The 19,825-nt window shown below is 40.4% G+C and overlaps 1 protein-coding gene across 1 annotated transcript; it reads right to left on the minus strand.

Moving 5' to 3' along the window:
- Nucleotides 1-10,899: 10,899 nt before the first annotated feature.
- On the minus strand, nt 10,900-19,805 carry PDCL3 (phosducin like 3; the record flags this gene model as incomplete). The annotated part of the gene is made up of 6 exons (XM_084234795.1): nt 10,900-11,042; nt 12,172-12,380; nt 13,791-13,930; nt 14,158-14,252; nt 16,062-16,191; nt 19,647-19,805. The coding sequence occupies 6 exons, from the start codon at nt 19,803-19,805 to the stop codon at nt 10,900-10,902; spliced, it is 876 nt and encodes a 291-aa protein (XP_084090921.1).
- Nucleotides 19,806-19,825: the final 20 nt, after the last annotated feature.

Consider the following 19,825-nt stretch of genomic DNA (forward strand, 5'->3'; position numbering starts at 1 on the left):
TCCCAACAATCATTATTTTCTGATTGAAGCATAAAAACATATCCAGAATCCTGAAGGGCGTGATCCTATACCTCTCAGTCATATGCAGTGTTGTAAACCAATGCTACCTCAATTAAAAAAAAATAATAAATATGGGGCCTCCCCGGAGGCGCAGCGGTTGAGTGCTGGGTTGCGAAGCTACCTGCAGCCTCTGCAGCGCCAGTTTGATCCCCGGCTGCTCCCTGGCCACTGGCGCGCAGACCTCTCCTGCTGCCCGCTGCTCCCCTCAGCAGTGTACTTCGGTCCTTCTGCCTGCTCTGCTCCCCGCTCTGGCTCTGGTGAATTCTCTCACCCTCCCGCGCTTCTGACTGTACCCAGTGCTTGTATAAATAAATAAATAAATCTTAAAAAAAAAAATACCTTGTTAAAAATAAACAAACAAACAAACAAACAAATAAATAAATAAATATGTTACAGTTAAAGTTCGTGTTTATAAGACTTTTCACTGCCAAGAATAGGATGGGCAGAATGTAAGCATCAGGGTCTGTTGAGGCAAGTTAGGAGAAATTAAACAATACACCTGGGAAGGAGTTCTGAAATTGAGAGAATTTTCATTCTGTGCTATTTCCTGTTCCTACCTGATTCTGTGTTTCTCATACTCATTCTAATACTATGAAAAGTGAGAAATATGCCTTGAATCCAGTGAGCTTCATCCTACTGTCTCTGAATACAGCCATACCCCTGTGAATTGCACATTATTTTGAAAGAATTCACTTCCTAAATTCTGGAAGAAAACAGGAATGATCCAGATGCCACATGGCCGAGCACTAACTCCCCTCTTTCCACGGTGATGCAGTTCCCTTAATTTAGAGGGTGAATCCTTTAAGAAGTCCCATGAACAGTCTGAGATAACCCAATCGACTATTTATGCAGTAGAGATTTCAGCTAGAGAAAAATCAATGCCAAATCCCCCCAAACCCCAGCATTTAATCCATGTGGAGGAGAGACGTCTTGGTGAGTGGTAACTGCCTCTTGTGAGAACTTAAATGCCTCGTGTGCATTATACAGAGGTTTTTACTCACTAGGACAGCAAGAAAGTAGAGGACAACCTAAAGAGAGAGATGGACGTTTCTTAACATCCTAAGAAAAATGTAGAAGAACACAAGAAAAAGTAGATTACATAAGGTAGATTATATACTGGTGGAAATTTACAGAGAAAAAAACTCTAAGAATGTTAAAAGATGTAATTTAAATTTCTTCCAAATTGTACAGACAAAACTTACTTTAAGAGTCTCTGCATCACGTAAGGCCCAGTTTATAATCATAAATACTAGGACCAAGCAGTTAATCTCAAATGAGCAAATCTATCATGATGCCAAACATCAAATTGTTCAAAACTGGATGCTGCTGCCTCTGCTAACCAAGATGATGTCAATGGCAATTACTATTATTAGAATATTAGCAACTCTAGAACATAGACAGGTTGTTCTAAGTACTTAACATCTTAGCTCATTCAATCCTCACAATAACCACATGAGTTGGATTCTTTTTAGAGATGAAAAGAGCAGAACAGAGGGTGAGACCCACTGTCAAGGGCACCATGAGAAAGCACCAGCTCTGCTTCAGGTGATGATAAAAATTAAGTAATCTGCCCTAAAAAGATTGGTCCTTGGGGTAATATGGGTCACCCCAGAATTCCAGGTGTAGTCCTGAGCCTGACATATTTGAGAATACCCTTTATTAACAGAGATAATAAAAATTTGGGGATTGATTTGTTTCAAGTACGTGGTTTTAGATTTAATTATAAGCTAGAATACCAATTTATTCCTTTAGAGGTTCATAAATATATACACATATATGAAAACTGAAAAAAAAAAACAGTATACTTATTACTTGCCAATGTGATGTGAGTACCTTTTGGGCACTACACGCTTTCTCTGGCCTTGAAATTGACCTTGTCCCCACCCCTCATTTCCTACTCCACATTGATTTTTGAGCCAAACCTGCTATTATCACAGCAACTGCCCAAACACAGTTTTGGAAAGATCTGACGCCATCAAAAGGAATGTTAGAGCAATCTATGAACCACATAGATATAAGAGCTCCTGTGGTTTCATAAACATGCAGTATTGCTGTTTTCCTTAAAAACTCAGATATCCTGCTCCCAAAAACTTGTTTTGGGACTCTGGGGCACCTTGGCACACACTTTGGAAGCTGTATTAACTTGACCAAGAGATGGAACTGTCAAACACTGGACTTCCCACGTTTTCTTCCTAGTAGCATTGGGAAACCAAAACAAAATTAGAAAATCCGTTGGAACCCTGAGTCAGTAAGGGAGATGATTTGGAGCTGACCAATCTGCCCTGACTTGGTATTAGTGTAGTCCTGTATAGACTGCTTGAGTGTGTTTGTGTGTGTGTGTGCATATTATGCTACTTCATCATCAAGGTATATCAAATGCCATGATTGAACAAAGAGTTCTGTCTTTTTCATTTCAAAATGTTCTTTAATATCTGCGAGAAGGCAAAGGATTGATTTGTTAATTATTCAACTTCTTACTAACTACAACTTTTATGAACTATGTATGCATTTTGAAATGTTTCCTTAGAATTTTTAAATCACCATCTCAGAGAAAGGCACAAAAAGTGTTTCTAATTGAAAAATGTACCCACTTTAAGAGGTTTAAAAGGGATACTAGAAGTATTTTTCCTGTTGAAGTTGCTATTATCAATATTTTAAATGTCAATAGATTCAGGAAGTTAATGATCTTTCAGAATTAAAAGCTAGGGCCTCCCTGGTGGCACAAGGGGTTAAGACACAACCCATGAAGTTGTGGATTCATCCTGGGCCAGGATGCTTCCCACATGGTGCAGCAGACCTCTCCTGCCTCGCCTGCAGCTCCCCTTGGCAGTGTATTTCAGTGGATCTGGCTATTCTGTTCCTCACTCTGTCTCCGGTGAATCCTCTCACTCCCCACACCTCTGGCTTGTACCTCAGTTCTTGTATGCATAAATAAATTTAAAAAAAAAGAATTAAAAGCTATAAAGGTAAAGTTAAAATAACCTAATGTAGCTTCATCCACAATGGGATATAAGTACCTCATTCATCAATTCCAGCACATTTCCCCCTCTTTTACTTCTGAGTTTCTGGCATCTCTTGTGTAGCTACTGTCCAAGTGACGCTGGTGATCGCATTGTTATTACTGCCACCTTCTGGTAGGATCAAGGAAGTGTCAGCTTTATTTATTTATTTATTTATTTATTTATTTATTTATTTATTTGTGCCAGCTTTAAAACACAGAACAAAGTGTCATAGCAGGACTCCTGTTGGAAGAACATTTTACAAATACCTGAACCAACTTATTTTGCTTCTCTTTTCCTTTTTGTGTATACACAAAAGTGGTTCAAAAATTTGAGTATGTCTAAATTTTTTCAAATGTGTAAAACAGAACTAATGTCCATGCAAGTACACTAAATATGCAAGTTCAGACTCACCTTATACCATCAGCCTTCCATCAAAAAGGCACATCTGGTCTGTGCGCCCAAGTCCTTCTCCAAGGCAGAGACACTTGTTCAGTCCTTGTGAAAATACAACCCTGAAGTGCAAGGGATTTAACCCCACTGGGAGCAGCCATCAAACATTGGGGGCCAGGACTGGATGATAAACAACTCAGGGTCCCCTGCGGATGGACTCCTCTGTGTCCTTAGAGTCTCAAAGGCATTGGGTTCCCACTGTTGACAACACTAACTATATTCCCACCCCTGTACTGACCTTTTCTCTTCGCAGTTTCCCTATTCCAGCTTCCTTACTCCTACTCCTTGGGGTCCTCTCTCACTCTACACTCAAGCCCACCACTCAGGCTCTATATTGGGTAGACCCAAACTCAAACTTACACTCTTTAATTCTTGCTCTTTTCCATGAACATATGACAACCAAGAACTGAGCTTTCTTAATGACAATTTCCATTTTGATGTGATTCAAAAAAACAATGTATTTTAAAAATAAATTTCATTTATTATAGTTTTAGATTTACAAAAAAAAATAAGACGATAGTAACCATATACCTTTCACCCAGTTTCCTCTATAATTACATCTTCCATTAGTATGGTACATTTATTACAATTAATGAATCAGTATTGCTAATATAATAAAGTGTATACTTTATTCAGAATTCCTTCATTTTCCTTTAGCGTTCTTTTTTCCACCCTAGAACCCCATCCAGGACACCATATTACATAGTAGTCATGTCTCCTTAGGCACAGCTTGAGTGCCAGTTTCTCTGTTTTTCTTTATTTTTGATGACAAATTTGGAGTAGTTCTGGCTATTTTGTAGATTGTCCCTCAATTGAGATTTGTCATATGTTTGTGCATAACTATGGATTTTGGGGGAGGACAACTAAAGAGCTTACCTTGTGTCATTTTCATCACATCACATTCAGGGACCTTATCAACGATATGATTTATCACTTGATTTGGACCTTGATCACTTGGTTGGGATAGTGTTTGACAGGTTTCTAAACAGTAAAATAACTCTTTCTCCCCCTTTCCACACTTTGGAAGGAAGATACTCTGGGCAAACCATACTGGGAGTGGAATATCTGAAGTGCAGAGCATCTTATATAAATTATAATTCCCCATGGGAGATCGTCTCTTCTCCTCCACTTGTCTATTTATGGGCTCATGGACATTTATGTTATGCTTTGGGTTATAATCCAGTATTTATTTTGTTGCTCAAATTGTTCCAGTTTTAGCCACTAGGCGATCTTTCAGTTGGATTCCTGTATCCTTTTGACATATTCCTATCTTTAAGGTTTTAGTTTTGAGCACTTTGTTTTTAAACTTTTGTGTAGAACTGGGGTGTAGGCCAGAGGTGTGGCGGGGGGTGGTGTATTTAAGGATTCACCTGAGACAAAGTGGGGAGAAGACCAGGCAGATTTATTGAAATATGTTGTTGAGGGGAGCAGCGGGCGAGATAGGAGAGATCCGTTGTGCCATATATGGGTTAGCTCCCTGGCTGGGATGGAACTCAGGCGGTAGTGGTGACAGTGCTTAGACATAACCTGTAGGCCCCTTGAGCACTTCTTTATGGCACAAGATGACCCAGGGTAATCTTGTCTATCACTATTCTTGTTTCAAGAATTAACTTTCTCTAGAGGGCTCTGCTTCCTCTTTTGGAGGATGGTATTAGAAACAAACATCTGAGTGAGAGGTGTGGTTTTTGCTCTTGGATGTCATTGCTTATTTTAAACTCCCTCAACTGAGCAAAGAAATGTTCACTTAACCTGTGTCTGTACACTAAATATATAATAACCCTCCGTATCTACATTAAACTAAACATGAGTTCATACAATCCATTAGCACATAGATCATTCCAACCTCCTCCTGTTGCTCTAATCTCACAACCAACAGCGAGAAACCTGGTTCCCACCACCTGCCATCCAGTTATTTAATCGTTCAATCCTGGTATCAGGATTAATGGTTCAATCCGCAGTTATCAGAATTGCTAACCTGTACCGCTGTGAGAAAACCTCATCAGCTAGAGCACTGGGCTCATGTAGTTTCTTCTGCCTTTCATCTTGTAGACTCTACTCAATTCCAAAGTAACTCATATCAGCACCTTTACCCTACCCCCTTCTGTGAGGTTTTTTCACACATTTGTAACATTATTTTGTCACATCCTGTATTTGATCCAGGTACCCCAACTCCTCAACTTTCTTACATTTGCACACATGAAGTTCATTCTCTCTGGTGTAAAATTCTATGTTTTAAAAAAATGCATGTTATACCTCCACCACTACTGTATCATTCAGAACACTTCCAGTCCCCAAAATCCTGTAAGTTTTTCCTTTTCAATTCTCTCAAGCTCCTGAACCACTGAGTAACCACTGATTTTTTAGTATACCCAGTTTTGCCTTATCCAGAATGTTACATAAGTAGAACAAGTCTTTTTAGACAAGCTTATTTCACTTCGCATCCATGTTTTTTGTGAATTAATAGCTCATTTTTATTGCTGAAATAACATACAATTGTGTCAATGTACTAGTGTATCCGTTCATCAACTGCTATTTTAATTTTGTCGTTGTCAATTATGAGTGAAGTTGCCGTTGTTTGTGAGTAGGTTTTTGTGTAAACGTAGTTTCAAATCAGTTGGACAAACAACTCGGAGTATGATTGCCAGAACATATGGTACAACCATTAAGAGTACTATTCACTTACATTTATTGTCACTATTGTTTTAAGTTTATTTCTAACAACTTATTTTAGACTTTCTATGGGTCTTCTTTCTTTTTACTCTTCCTTCTGGTCTTCTGTTGAATTAACTGAGCCATCCACCCCCACTTTTTTCCCTTTTACTGTCACCATGAATAAACCCACCTTTAACGTGCACATCTTTGCTAACCTTTTGAACACTTGTAAGAATCTAGGAATTAGAGAATCCTGACTACTTCTTCAATTGCTGCTTGTTCTATGCTGCATTGTCCTGTTTATTTAGTTCTGTTTCGCTCTTAATGTGAGAAAGACATTACTTGTAATATTTTGTCAAGTCAATGTTTGTTCAGATTTACCCATCTTATTTTTGGTCAACATGTTTTCAGACCTTATTTCAAATTCCCTCAGCTGATAAACCTTTTATCAGTTCATTGCCCTTCTGCACAAAGCAAAATTCCTCTTACGTTTCCTCTAGTGCGTCTGCTAATGACAAACTTACTCATTCTGTCTGAAGTGTCTATTTCATCCTCATTCCTAAAATAGAGCTTTGCTGGTTACTAACAATTCTTGGCTCATAGTTTTGTTGTTTTTTCTTAGTCCACTGATATTATGTTTTCAAACTTTCATTGTTGCTGTTAAGAAGTCAATAAGCCTTACTGTTACTGAGCTGTAGGAAATCTAACTTTTTAAATATCTGATAAATATCTGATATCTTTTATAAATATCTGATATCTTGCAGTTTCACCCTGTGTACGGAGGTATGGATTTATTGAACTTATTCAGAATTTATATAGCTTTTTAAATCTGAGGGTGTCTTTCATCAATTCTAGAAATCTTTTTTCCAAAATTTCAACATATAGTACTTTCAAGTGTTTCCAGCATTGTCCTTCTAACACGCTAAGAGGTATGTTAGACCTTCTCAGTCTTTCCTCACATCTCTTTAAGTTAACTTTTATATTCCCACCTTTTTTCTGTATGTGCTACAGACTCGGCAATTATCTGACTCTACTTTTCAGTTCACTAATTCTTTTTCAAACCTTCTTTATGTAAAAGATTTATTTTTATATCAGGAATTCATTACTCTTTTATTGAAACATCTTAAATGGATTCATCTTATATTCTGCCTGAAAATCCAATATACTGTCTTTGCAGGTCTGATTGTACTACTTTCTGCTCAGTTTTGTTCAGGATTCATTATCTAAGGCATCCTGTGATTTCTGAACTTAGGACATGAGTGTTTGAGGGTCATATTAAAGCTGTATTATTCTACTGTGTTATTCTACAAAATTGCTTTGGTCATGAGCTTCTAGGCATTAACAATTTAGGGCCTCTTTAAGAACTTGATTCTTTCAGAACTTAGACCACATACACCATGAGAATTCAAACTGCAAACACACAGGAGGGAAGGCTTTATAGATGACTGTGTCTAAGTAGTACCAACTCACCCTAATACTAAAGGCAGTCCTTTGGGATTCCAGTCATTTGAAAGAAATCCCTTATTATAAAAATTTTACCCAACATTTTGAGTTATTATCAGGTGAGTTGTTCAAAGTATGTAGTTCTTCACACAATGGAAATAGAAGTCCTTAAGTCCTTTCATAAAGTAATTGAAAGGCAATGAAAATGAAGTAGCAGCAGGGGACAAGGAATATAAATGCTCTTTTATTGAGCAATTTCAAAGTGGGGAGAAAGTGGGGTTGAAGCTGATTCCTCTAGTGATGAGCTTGTGACTTCAGTAAGAAATGCATCTGCTGTTACTTAAAGAGACCAAGGTGGAAGTTAATTCTTTCGCAAAACACAAGTCCAGAGGGGGCAGGTCAATTACAGAGGTTCTATGCCTTCAGGATTATCCTTACTTTTAGTCTCTATTAAGATGCCCTGTGGCCTGTGTAGGCTGCAATCATACATACATTTTAGCAGGAAGCAGGAGGAGGTTAAGCTCAAAAAGAGTACATACTGATTTGTTGTTCTTAAGAAAGCTGTTCTTAAACTACCAGTCAACTTCTGCCCACCTCTCCCTCTGGTGAGCTCAGAAGTCAGGAATTTTATCTTTTAGCTGGTCCCACTACTGCTAGAGTAGAATTGCAGAATCCTGAACACTAGGTAAGCAAACAGCAGTCTCTGTCACAAGACCTAAAAACTTTTAGTGCCTGAGACCTCACAAGAGAGAGAGAGACTGAAATCAAGATGATAATTTACTGGAACAAAAATCCTAAAGAATGTGGGAGAGGAGAGGGTCAAAAGCACAGCAAGGTTTAAAATTGGAGTAGACACATCTTCACTGGAGGCTTAAAGAAACAGAAAGAGAAGGTGAGGCTACTGTGCAGGTTCCAAGGTGGTGAGACTGGACCACGAGATTCCTGGTAGCAAGCAAATGACAAGGTTTCTTGTGAAGGTTGCTAGGGGGCAGTGTGCACAGGGTGAAATTGTGACCATACGCTCTGTAAATGCAAACAGTATCAAGACACATGTCAAAAAGGCTTATATTTATGACTAACAACTGGCTTTCATAAACAGGACAAAATTGCTTTCAAAGGAACAGGTTTCTAAAGTAAGCAACACAGTCACAGCACATTTGGGTTATCACACTTGAGAAGCACTTTGTTAAAATTTGGATTGATTACATAACAAAATTGAATTTAAAGCCAGATAAAAACTGGCCAAAAAAAAAATATAGCACTAGTAGCAGAGAACATCTTTCTAAACAGTCTTTTCTTGTCTGAAAAAGTGCCTTTTGTGCCCAGTGGAACTTTTATGAAGTACTGACCCGAGGAGGCTGCCCTGTGTTGGGACTCTGACTAAGCAATGGTTTGCCAACTTGGTTTAGATTTGTAATATGGTAAGATATACAACCTAAGTACAAAATAGAGAGGGCTCAATCGTATTGAATTACAAAGTTTTAGTCCTCCCAATAATTTAATATTACAACTTTCTAGAACCATTTTTCACTAATCACTTAAGAAAGGGCCTCCCAGCACTTGCATAAACACCCTTCCCCATCACTTTCCCTCCAACAACACATGACAGGTCTTGGTATCCTTCTGGTCTAGTTTCCCCTGGTCACTATGTGTTTCTGCTGTGGAATTATAAACGCTTACTGTATGTGTCCCAAGTCCTCTGGCCTCTGGCACATCACTGTCGCTCCAAAGGAAACAGCAAGAAGATAATGTCAAATATTATAGGCAAGTATCCCAGAATTAACTAACCTGCAGAAATTTGTAGGTCAGGTTCTAAATGACAATATTAATTTTAGAATAGCGATGCTTTTCTCCATCATTTTAAATCAAGTCCAGTCAGCAAAACTAAACAGCTGCCGAGAGCCTAGAGTGGACAGACAGGCTCGTTCATCCAGTCCACAGGCACCTTACTTTTGCTGGGCTCAAATGAAGTGGCTTAGTCTGGTGTGGAGGCAAGAATGTGAGGCAGTTATCTCACTTACACATTTCTAAGTGGTCTAGTGAATGTTCAGAACAGCATCCTGCATGGGCTTCCCAGTGGAAGAGAGCCGGTGTTCTTCATGGCCATGGCTGCTGGTGCCCACACATTCACAGCTCTCCCTCTTTCTGGGGAGCTGTATACAATGCGGCTCTCAGGAGAGTACAGCAATCAACTTTTTCACCTTTGTTCTTCCCACACATTTCACTTTAATGTCAGCTATCAAAAGAAAATCCAAGAGGTCAGCTCTCCCACAAAGCCCAGTGAGAGTGAGAGAACTGTCCAAGCTGTTTCAAACCTGCAATTAAAGCCTTCAAGGTAAACCAACAGAGAATGTTTTTCTCAACAGTGGTGGTTCTCGTGTGTGTAGAAAACTAAATAGTCACTAACACAGATACTGCTCACAGATAAAATGGGTCACAGATTCTTGTTATTCTTTGAATTATAGCAAAAATGTACTTTACAATGCAATCTGGAGGAATTCTGTGCCTGGTCTGATTTATAATTTTATGATTCAAACCAGTATTAATTTTACAAGTACCAAATGCTAAGAGGTTAAGAAAACATCTTAATATGCTTTTTTTAAATTAATTGAGACTATGTTGTACGTATATCTTTTTTATGTCTAAAAAAGAATTTAAGTAACTGAGATTAGTTGACATGCCCATGGTCTGAGACAAAAAGTTATTTTAAATGGAAAAACAGTCACCATGAAATGGCAGTTCATTGGATCTTCCAGTTATTGCTTTGATAAGACAAATATTTTTTTCCATAAAAATTTCCTAATTTTTAAAAATAGGATAAATACCAAGATTTTTTCCGATAGATCATTCCATTATTTGAGTCAATATTAATGTTGCAATCTTTATAAAAGAATAAAAATGAACAGTAACATTACTGTAAAGTTTAGTTTGCAAGTTTTTCTACTGTATAATTTATTCATATTATAAAAAAACTACATATTCCTTTACATTGTCATAGGTCAACAAATAGTAAATAGTTTTATGGTTTACTTAAAATATAAATGAGGAAAACAGAAATTTGCCAAAACAATAGCTGTTTCCTTTTTTTTTTTTTAAGGAAATGTTCTTAATTTTAAAAGAGTTCCAAGAAATTTGATAGGATTCCAGGCAATGATTACTTCTGAGGTCTGCGATTCAAGTCTTAACTAAAAAGGCTAACACCGAAGGATTTGAACCTATATTTTCCTTTTTTTAAAAAATCCAGATGACCCGTCACATCAAGAAGGTTGGACACTTTACCCTAGCTGCAGCCTTAATCGTCCTCAGAGTCACTGCCACTCCTCATGGGCACTGAGCCCCGCACCGAGGACAGCAACTTGTCTTCGATTGGTCTTTTAGGGTTTTCCTCCAGGTCTGTCTTGATTGCTCCAGACTCAGACAATTTCCATTCCAACTCTACGTGATAAAGAAAAAGTAAGTCACCTAAGACAAGCTACATAGATTCCCCTCACTCTCAAGCCCGTTCAGTTTTTTTCTAAGTAGAAACAATATTTAATGACAATTTATAATTTTAGTGCCATAATTATAAGGTACCTAGAAGGAGGAGGGGTAATCAGACATTTAAGAAGGAAAACAAAAATATTTTCAAACACTGTTCCAGAAGGTGAGACCAAATGAGATACTACAGAAATCCAAACCTATATAGTGACCAAAATAAAAAACAAAGACTAAACATATCGTCTTATGACTATGATAATAGCTTGGACAATCCCAGGAATGAAATTAGCAGGAAACATTTAATGGATAGAGTCTTTGAAGGCCTGCAGGCAACTTAATCATTGACTATAATTTAGCTAATAAAAGAGAATTCCGAATTCTCATGTTCAGCACCTCAGTGTAGTAAAGTTAAAGGAAAAATGTGTGACATTCTGGAACTGATAAATTTGTTCCACAAAATTAAAAAAAAGAGAGAAGAAATACTAGAAAGAAAATAATCAGTGATTAAAAGCTTCATTCCTATATTTCACTGTTTTATAATCACTGAAATGCCACAAGGTATGATACCTTGTGATGCAAATTCAAGGGATACATTCTTCCACTGCAGAAATGATCCCAGGCAGAAGTAAGGGACACCCTGAGAGAGTCTACAACAAATAATCTGGTTTAAAAGTAGATCAATGCAGTGATGCTCTGCTCTGATAACTAATTTTACTTCAGTCCTATTAATTTAAAAGTGCTGTATACACACGCACGCACACACACACACACACAAAGCATCTGTCATTAATGTTCATGTGAGTTACATAAAAAAATAAATGATGTGATCTTGAGGTATAACTTTAAAAAACAAATTCAATTGTAGAGACAAAGCATATCAGCGATCGATACTAAATATGTATATTTTACAGTTAATTGTACCCTCTTTTACTGAGAATGATTAGCACCCATTTGTAACTGTCTTTCTTCTTTTTTAACAACCACTGACATAGAAGCAAAGGGAAATTAAAAAAATCATCAACATGCACTGTAACAGAAATATCCCCTTGCCACTTCTCAAGTCTAGACCACCTCGAAGAGGACTTACCATCTCTTGTCAGGCTCATGCCACCAAACACTAGAGGTCCAATAAACTGAGCCTTAATTTCACCTTCAAGGTAAACAAATATCGTGGGCAGATTCCGATCAGGGTAATTGGGTATGCATGTTGTTGAAATGGCTTTGATAAATTTGACATTAGGAAATTTCCTGGCAAGTTCATTGAAGTGTTGATTTATCAGAGCACAGAGGGGAATCCTGTAAAATAGACAATTGTGAGAAGAGACAAGAAATAGAAGCAATTACAATTATGTATTTATAAAGGACAAAGATAAACTACCCTTCTGCCCTATGTGAAATCTCATTAATAAGACTTCACAAGTGATTCTGCTACTCCAGTCAAGATGAATTTGATATTTTTCACAAACTTTCTAATATGTTCAGGATGAGTTAAGAACTCAAAATCCATGGGCCTCCCTGGTGCTCTAGCAAGTAAATCTCGGTGTTATCACCACTAGGGTCTGAGTTCAATGCCCTGCCAGGGAGCTGACCCACATATGGCATAGCAGACCTCTTCAGTCTCGTCCACTGCTCCCCTTAGCAGTGTATCAGTAGATCCACCTGTTCTGCTCCCCACTCTGTCTCTGGTGATTTCCCTCACCCTCTGCACCTCTGGCCTACACCCCAGTTCATCTACTCAAAAAAATAGAAAATAAAAGTTTAAAAAAACGCTCAAAATGCAAAGTTCAATTTTATTTAACCCAACAATCTGCCAGAAAAACAACTTCAATGTAAAAGGTAATCATTATGTCCTTCTGTAAGACTGAGAGAACATTCAATATTTACAATGTGAGTAACAGGTCAGAAAGCATTTCCTGCTTTAAGGAAACTCCTACACCAGCACTGGACTTCCCAGGCTAAGCACAAGACTGGAGGCAAGAAATAGGGTAGACCAGTGCTTGACCTGACACAGACAATTATCATTAAGGTCATCCTCACTGTCCACAAGTGATGACATGGAATTTTGAAAAGCCAAAGTTCCTCAAAAAGTATAAGTAACTTAGGATTTCCTTTTCAGTAAAGGCAAACTCTTCACTACTACATTTTATTTTATTTATTTTTTTTTTTAAGGTTTTTTTTTTTTTTTTTTTTTTTAATAGAGGCATGCTTTATTTATTTGTTTGCTGGTTTGTTTGTTTGTTTTGTTTATACATGCACTGGGTACAGTCAGAAGCGCGGGAGGGAGGGTGAGAGAATTCACCAGAGCCAGAGCGGGGAGCAGAGCAGGCAGAAGGACCGAAGTACACTGCTGAGGGGAGCAGCGGGCGGCAGGAGAGGTCTGCGCGCCATGTGGGACCCTCCTCCGGTGGCCGGGGAGCAGCCGGGGATTGAACCGGCGTCGCAGAGGCCGCGCGCAGTTTCGCAACCCAGCGCTCAACCGCTGCGCCACCGGGGAGGCCCTACATTTTAATAAAATTATTTGCATTTGTCACAAATACTACTTTAAAAGTCTTAAGACAAAAATCAGACACTAAGGTTTGGGCAGATAAGTAACAAAAACACGTAAAACACTAGTTAAAAATAAAGCCCTCCAATGTGGATTAAGCCACTGATGTTCAAGACATATAATCAAAATAACATTTTAAAGAGTACATAAAATCAACTCACCCTTGTTTGTAAAGGTGCAAGATTACCCACAAGCCCTGACCAGCTTTAGTAACTTCTTGAACATAATCCTTTCCTGAGATTTCTAGAACTTCTCCAAATTTATTCTTCAGTTTAGTTGCTTTCCACTCAGCCAATCTCTGCTGCCTATACAACAGAAAGAGAGAGTTGTATTACACACACACACACACACACACACTTTCAAAAAGCAACTTTTGTAAAGGTGCACATTTATTTGCTTCAAGGCAAAAGTCTAAGTCTGGTTCATGCTATATAATTATTTCATTATAGTCCTTTCAAATGTTACCTTAATTGGAAAATTAACTTTTCAAAGGACACACATAAAACCAACAGCTCCTCTTGGTTGCACTAACCTGTACATTTCAATAGCACGCTCATCCTCCTCATTAAATTCATCTTCATTTTCCTCTAGTTCTTCCAAAGTCATATCTTCGTATGTTTTCACTGAATTAAGTTAAATTGGCAAAAGACAAAAAGTTTCCAAGATGAACAAACGGGCATTTTGCTATTTTCCTTTCTGTACAAAGCAGGAGCAGAAGACTCCCAGCTTCCATTAAAAAAAGTTTTTAAAGTATTAATATTATGCTAGTAAATAGCGTTTTTAAAAGATAAAAGTGTTGATATCTGCAAAATATCTTATTGCCACACAGAAATAAGGAAATGAATCAAAGTTTCTCAAGTTTATAAAACAACAGCTGTAGATGCCCGAAATCCCTTGTCTGATCTGCAAGCACATCCACACCACAGTTCTCAGGAGACGAAGGAGAGCAGTTGGCTCTCCTAGAGCTAGGCTCCCCTAGCACAGCCTTCCCCTGTGGGAAGGCAATTATCATTCTACTTCTTAGTCTTTTCTCATGAGTCACAGGCAGATCTGGCCACCACCTCCTCCACTACCACCATGCTGGTCAGAACCAACGGTATCTTGTGCCTGAATTACTCAAGCTTCCAGAGTGGTCTCTCTGCTTCCTGCCTTGTCCCCCACAGTCCTTGCTCAGTAAGGCAACAACTGAATGGTGCCATTGACAGGACATGTCACTCCTGTGCTTAAACCTCCAATGACCTCCACCTCATTAGGCAAAAAAGCTAGCTATCAATACAAGGTCTTAAATGGTTTGGCTCTTAGTCGCCCGTGAACTTTCTACTACCTTCCCCCAGGGATACAGGATCAGATTCTCCAAAGTGCTTTTCACTTGATAAAGTAGCTCAGTTTATCTTCCTCAGGTCAATTCAAATGTCATCATAGTGAGGCTCTCTGGCCCTATCTAGAATTAATACTCACCAGCCTCTAAGCTTTTTGAAGACCTTTCCTGCCTTATATTCCTATATTTCACTTTTGTATTGCTTATTCTTTCTCTTTCCCAGTAGAATTCAAGTTACGTGAAGACAGGGATTTTTGTCTGGCCAATGAACAGCTAAATCCCACTTCTTAGAACTGTACTTCACACACATTAATCATTGAATAAACATTTGCTGGGAAAATGCTTTGCAATAAAGCCTCCTATAAATTAGCTCTAACATGTAAACAGGGAACAAAAGTACTAGACCCTGTAATTAATGATTCAAAACTTTGGCATGGATCAAATCTTTTGAGACGTGTTTAAAATGCAGATTTCTGGGCAGCTCTCCTGCCCACCTATGACCATGGAGATGCCTTTCTTTTTTTTTCTCTTTTTCCTAATAAACTTGTCCCTTTAATGTGTAAGAAAAAAAAATGCAGCTTTCTGCCCAAGATTCTGATTCAGAAGCCACTGGTTTTCTTACAGATCATCCAGGGATTTTACTTGAGGTGGTACATATACTTTTATGAAAACCTTTCTCGGGCCCCACAAATTCAAACATCTTATGCTACCCCATATTAAGCCATTTAAATATTCTCCATCAAACCCAAAAATAATAAAGTATAAGCTCAGGAGAATAAAATACTAAAAATGCTGAACAAATTTCCATGACATTATCCAAAGTGAATCACAGACCAGAAAGTCAAGACTCAGATTTCTTCAGGATTATCACGTGCTCCTCTGACAAAGACAAAAAATTGTGGAAATGAAGGAACCCTCTGAAATGCCCCTACTTCTATGTAAGTTGAAGGCAGAGATATCCTGACTTGCTTGCAGTCCCTCAGACAGGACCACTCCAACACTCCAATCCTCGGTTATCGACCCTTGCTCAGAGTGTCTTTCTATTGCAGTAGATATAGGCTTGAAGGTGTTTTTTATACTATATACACAGAATGAAGAATACATGCAAGCTCACCAACTGATTGCTGAAGGACTCGCTGTTCCTCCTCTTCTGCCTCCTTTTCCAATTCTTTCAAATTATCCTTTGAGGGCAGGATGCCCTTTTTGCGTAAGATGTCATTCCACTCAGTGTCTGCATTGGGGTCCTAGAAAAGACGAACCATAAGGGTAAGAGGCCAAACAGAAAAGGTGATGGGAAGAGAGGAATGCAAGTCAAATTATGCTGTGGCCCATTTCTAATAAAGTGTCAAATGATCACAGCCTCTGTTCCTGCAATCCCCTTATGAGGAGCTAGTTTTTTTTTTAAGATTTATTTTATTTATGCATACAAGAGCTGGGGTGTAGGCCAGAGGTGTGTGTGTGTGGGAGTGGGGGGGAGGTGAGAGGATTCATCAGAGACAGAATGTGGAGCAGAACAGGTGGATTTACTGAAATACACTGCTAAGGGGAGCAGCGGGCAACACAGGAGAGGTCGGCTGAGCCATGTGGGTTAGCTCCCTGGCCGGGAATTGAACTAGTGCTGCAGTGGCTGCCGGTAGCTAGCTTGATAGGCTTAGACTTAACCCCTTGTGCACCAGAGAGGCCCCCTGGGGAGCTAGTTTTAAGGTAAAAATCAGAACATAATAGAATATAATAGAATATAACAGAATACAGGTTGCACAGATCAGCATCGATGCTGACAACAGGCTATGACCTGGTTTCGGTTTAATAGTTTTATTAATTTGGAGTAATTCAATTAACAGATATTTATTAAGTACCTATTTTAAACTTTCATATTAGATGGTAGGCAAGCATGGCAAATGGAAGGGGCATCCACATTACTGTCAAGAGGAAGAGACAGGCAATGAGCCAGTAAACACACAAACATACACAGTGTATTACAAACCGCAGCAAGTGCAGTGACCAACAGATGACAGACCTAGAGTGTTATAGCGGTCTGCATTCTACAGGGTGAGCAGGGATGTTCTCTCAGAAGAGGTGGCATTTATTTATTTAATATTTAAAGGGCAGGTTTATTAGGGCAAGGGACAGAAGAGTAAAGACACTTGCATAGACATAAGCGGGCAGGAAGAGCTGCCTCAGAAGGTACAGGTTTGCTAAGAGAGGCCTGCATGGTTGCAAGGGGGGCAGCCTTGACTGGTCATGGGCAGGCAGAAGGCTGCTGCCCTGCAGAGGGAGAGAGTTGGTGAGAAGAGGCACCTATATAGTTACAGGTAGGCAGTGGGATTATTGCCAGAAGAGGTGGCATTTATTCATTCCTGGAGGGTGGGAAGTAACCAGTCACATGGAGTAAGAACTTAGGAAATAACTTTTAGACAAAGAGACAGCATATGCTAAGGATTGAAGGCCAGGAGGAGATACAATCTCACAGCTGAATGACTGCAGTAGAATCAGAGAGGGTACAGAACCTGATGATGAGCTACCCAAATTCTCTAATGGCCAACCTGAGAGGAAGAACTGACACCCTGTGGAATAGCTCATTTACTGAGTATGCTAGGTAGTGAGCATTCTCCTAAGTCTTTTACCCATATGTAGCTAGTTCACCCTCACGGTAATGGAGCTCAGACCTCTTTGGAATAGAAATCAAGGCACACTAGGAAAGGGCGGCCCCAGCTGTGTCATGGTCTTGCTGATATATTATAGCAAGTTACAAAAAAACGAAACAAAACAAAACGAACAGACTCATTTCCACCAGGTTGTCAGAGTTGACACCCAAAAAGGTTGACATTTTTAATGAGGGAATTGAAAGAAAGAGAATGCAGAGGACAGCCTCCTCTTCACCACATAAGAGTATATGGTTTGTGGTAGACATACCGTATATGTAATGATAGTCTTTTCCAGCTCCCGGTGCTTTCCACCCCAACCAGACCTATACTAGCAACATTTCTAATCTGCCACTGAGTCAGAGGATTTAATCAGAATTCCTGACTATAGCAATGTCTGGAAGGCAGTAAAATAACTCTTGGAGCAGGATCCTTATGTAGGGGGAAAGGATGTCCTGAGCTAATTCCATGCAGGCTTTGTGGACTCCACCCCCACTCCAGACCAAAGCCATCAAGACATTGGGAAAGACAAATCCCATCACCACCAAAGGGAAGGTGGCTGGGACCTGGGGGTGGAGTTAAGCAGCCAGGTTTGGTATAAAAACCAGATGCCGGCCTTGGGGTCTCTCTCTCTTCCCCTCTTGGCTTCACTGCTTGTGGCTTGCAGCCAGCTCTCAGAGTGCCACTGGGATTCCAGGGCAGCAGAAAGGGTAGGACGCATTTAAGACTTTATTTCCCTCTTTTCTCCCTGAGTTGTACTTTTCCTCATTTCCCCTTCCCTTGTAAATAAACCTTTTATTAAGCTTTCGTGTGTGCCTGCAGTAGGGTATTAAGTTCTTTTTAAGCGCGGGTGAGGACCCACAGTCAGGCAACCTGTTTTATATCGGGGCTGCCCTGTAACACTTGGACAGTAACAAAAAGCAGTGGTCAAAGATTTCTGCTCATAAAAGTGCCCATTTCCATTCATTTCCTCTCACCTTTCGTCTAATTTCTTTTTTTTTTTTTAAAGGATTTATTTATTTATTTATTTATTTATTTATACAAGCACTGGGTACAGTCAGAAGCGCGGGAGGGTGAGAGAATTCACCAGAGCCAGAGCGGGGAGCAGAGCAGGCAGAAGGACCTAAGACACTGCTGAGGGGAGCAGCGGGCGGCAGGAGAGGTCTGCGCGCCATGCGGGACCCTCCTCCAGAGGCCGGGGAGCAGCCGGGGATCGAACCAGCACTGCAGAGGCTGCGGGCAGCTTCGCAACCCAGCGCTCAACTGCTGCGCCACCCGGGAGGCCCAATTTCATTAGCAAGTTCCAGGTACAAGAAATGGACGAAGCTAGATTTGGCTTTATCCAAGAAAGGAATAAGCAAAGAGGAGCCTCATCTTACGGAGAGTACTGGAAGCCTTGAGTCAGAGCCGGAGAGACCTCAACCTGACCGGCATTAGAGTGTAACTAACCTCTCACTCACCTTCTATAAGGTGAGGAAACACGGTCTCCCCATTGTTCTTATGTTGCGGGACCCTGCACTTCTCCAAGCCTTAGCTTCCACAGAATGGATCAATAACTCATAAGACACCTACTCAGGTGCTTATTATAAGTTAATACGTAGTAGGGCCTCCCTGGTGGCGCAAGGGGTTGGGCACCGCACTATGAAGCAATCTGCAGCCTTTGCAGCACGAGTTCGATCCCCGGCCAGCCAGGGGGCTACCCACATGGCGCAGCAGACCTCTCCTGTCTTGTCCGCTGCTCCCCTCAGCAGTGTATTTCAGTCAGTCTGCCTGTTCTGTTCCCCACTCTGTCTCTGGTGGATCCTCTCACCCCCGCATCTCTGGCCTGTACCCCAGCTCTTGTGTGCATAAATAAATCTTTTTTTTAAAAAAAAGTTAATCCGTAGTAATTTTGTCAGGTGGAATCCAGTGAGTCCTTCACAATCCCCCTGGGGGAAAGCGGGGGGTTCTCAAGGGCTGGTAGCCCCAAAAGGCAGGCAGACAGACATTCGAGGGGTGGGGCACACAGGCGCGGGGGGGCCCCCGCGCGGGTCCCGGGGCCAGAGCCGCCCTCCCACCGTGCGCCTGCGCCGGCTCCGGCTCGCGAGGCTTTCCCAGAGCCCGCGGCGCCCGGCGCTCCCGCAGGCCGGGCGGACACTGCCGCCGCGCGGACCCGAAGGGGCACTCGGTCGGTCGCTACCGCTAGGCCTGGCGCCCCCGGCCCCGCTTACCTGCATCTCGACTCCGATCGCTCACG

The sequence above is a fragment of the Talpa europaea genome, assembly GCF_964194135.1.
Source record: "Talpa europaea genome assembly, chromosome: 6".
Taxonomy (NCBI): Eukaryota; Metazoa; Chordata; class Mammalia; order Eulipotyphla; family Talpidae; genus Talpa; species Talpa europaea.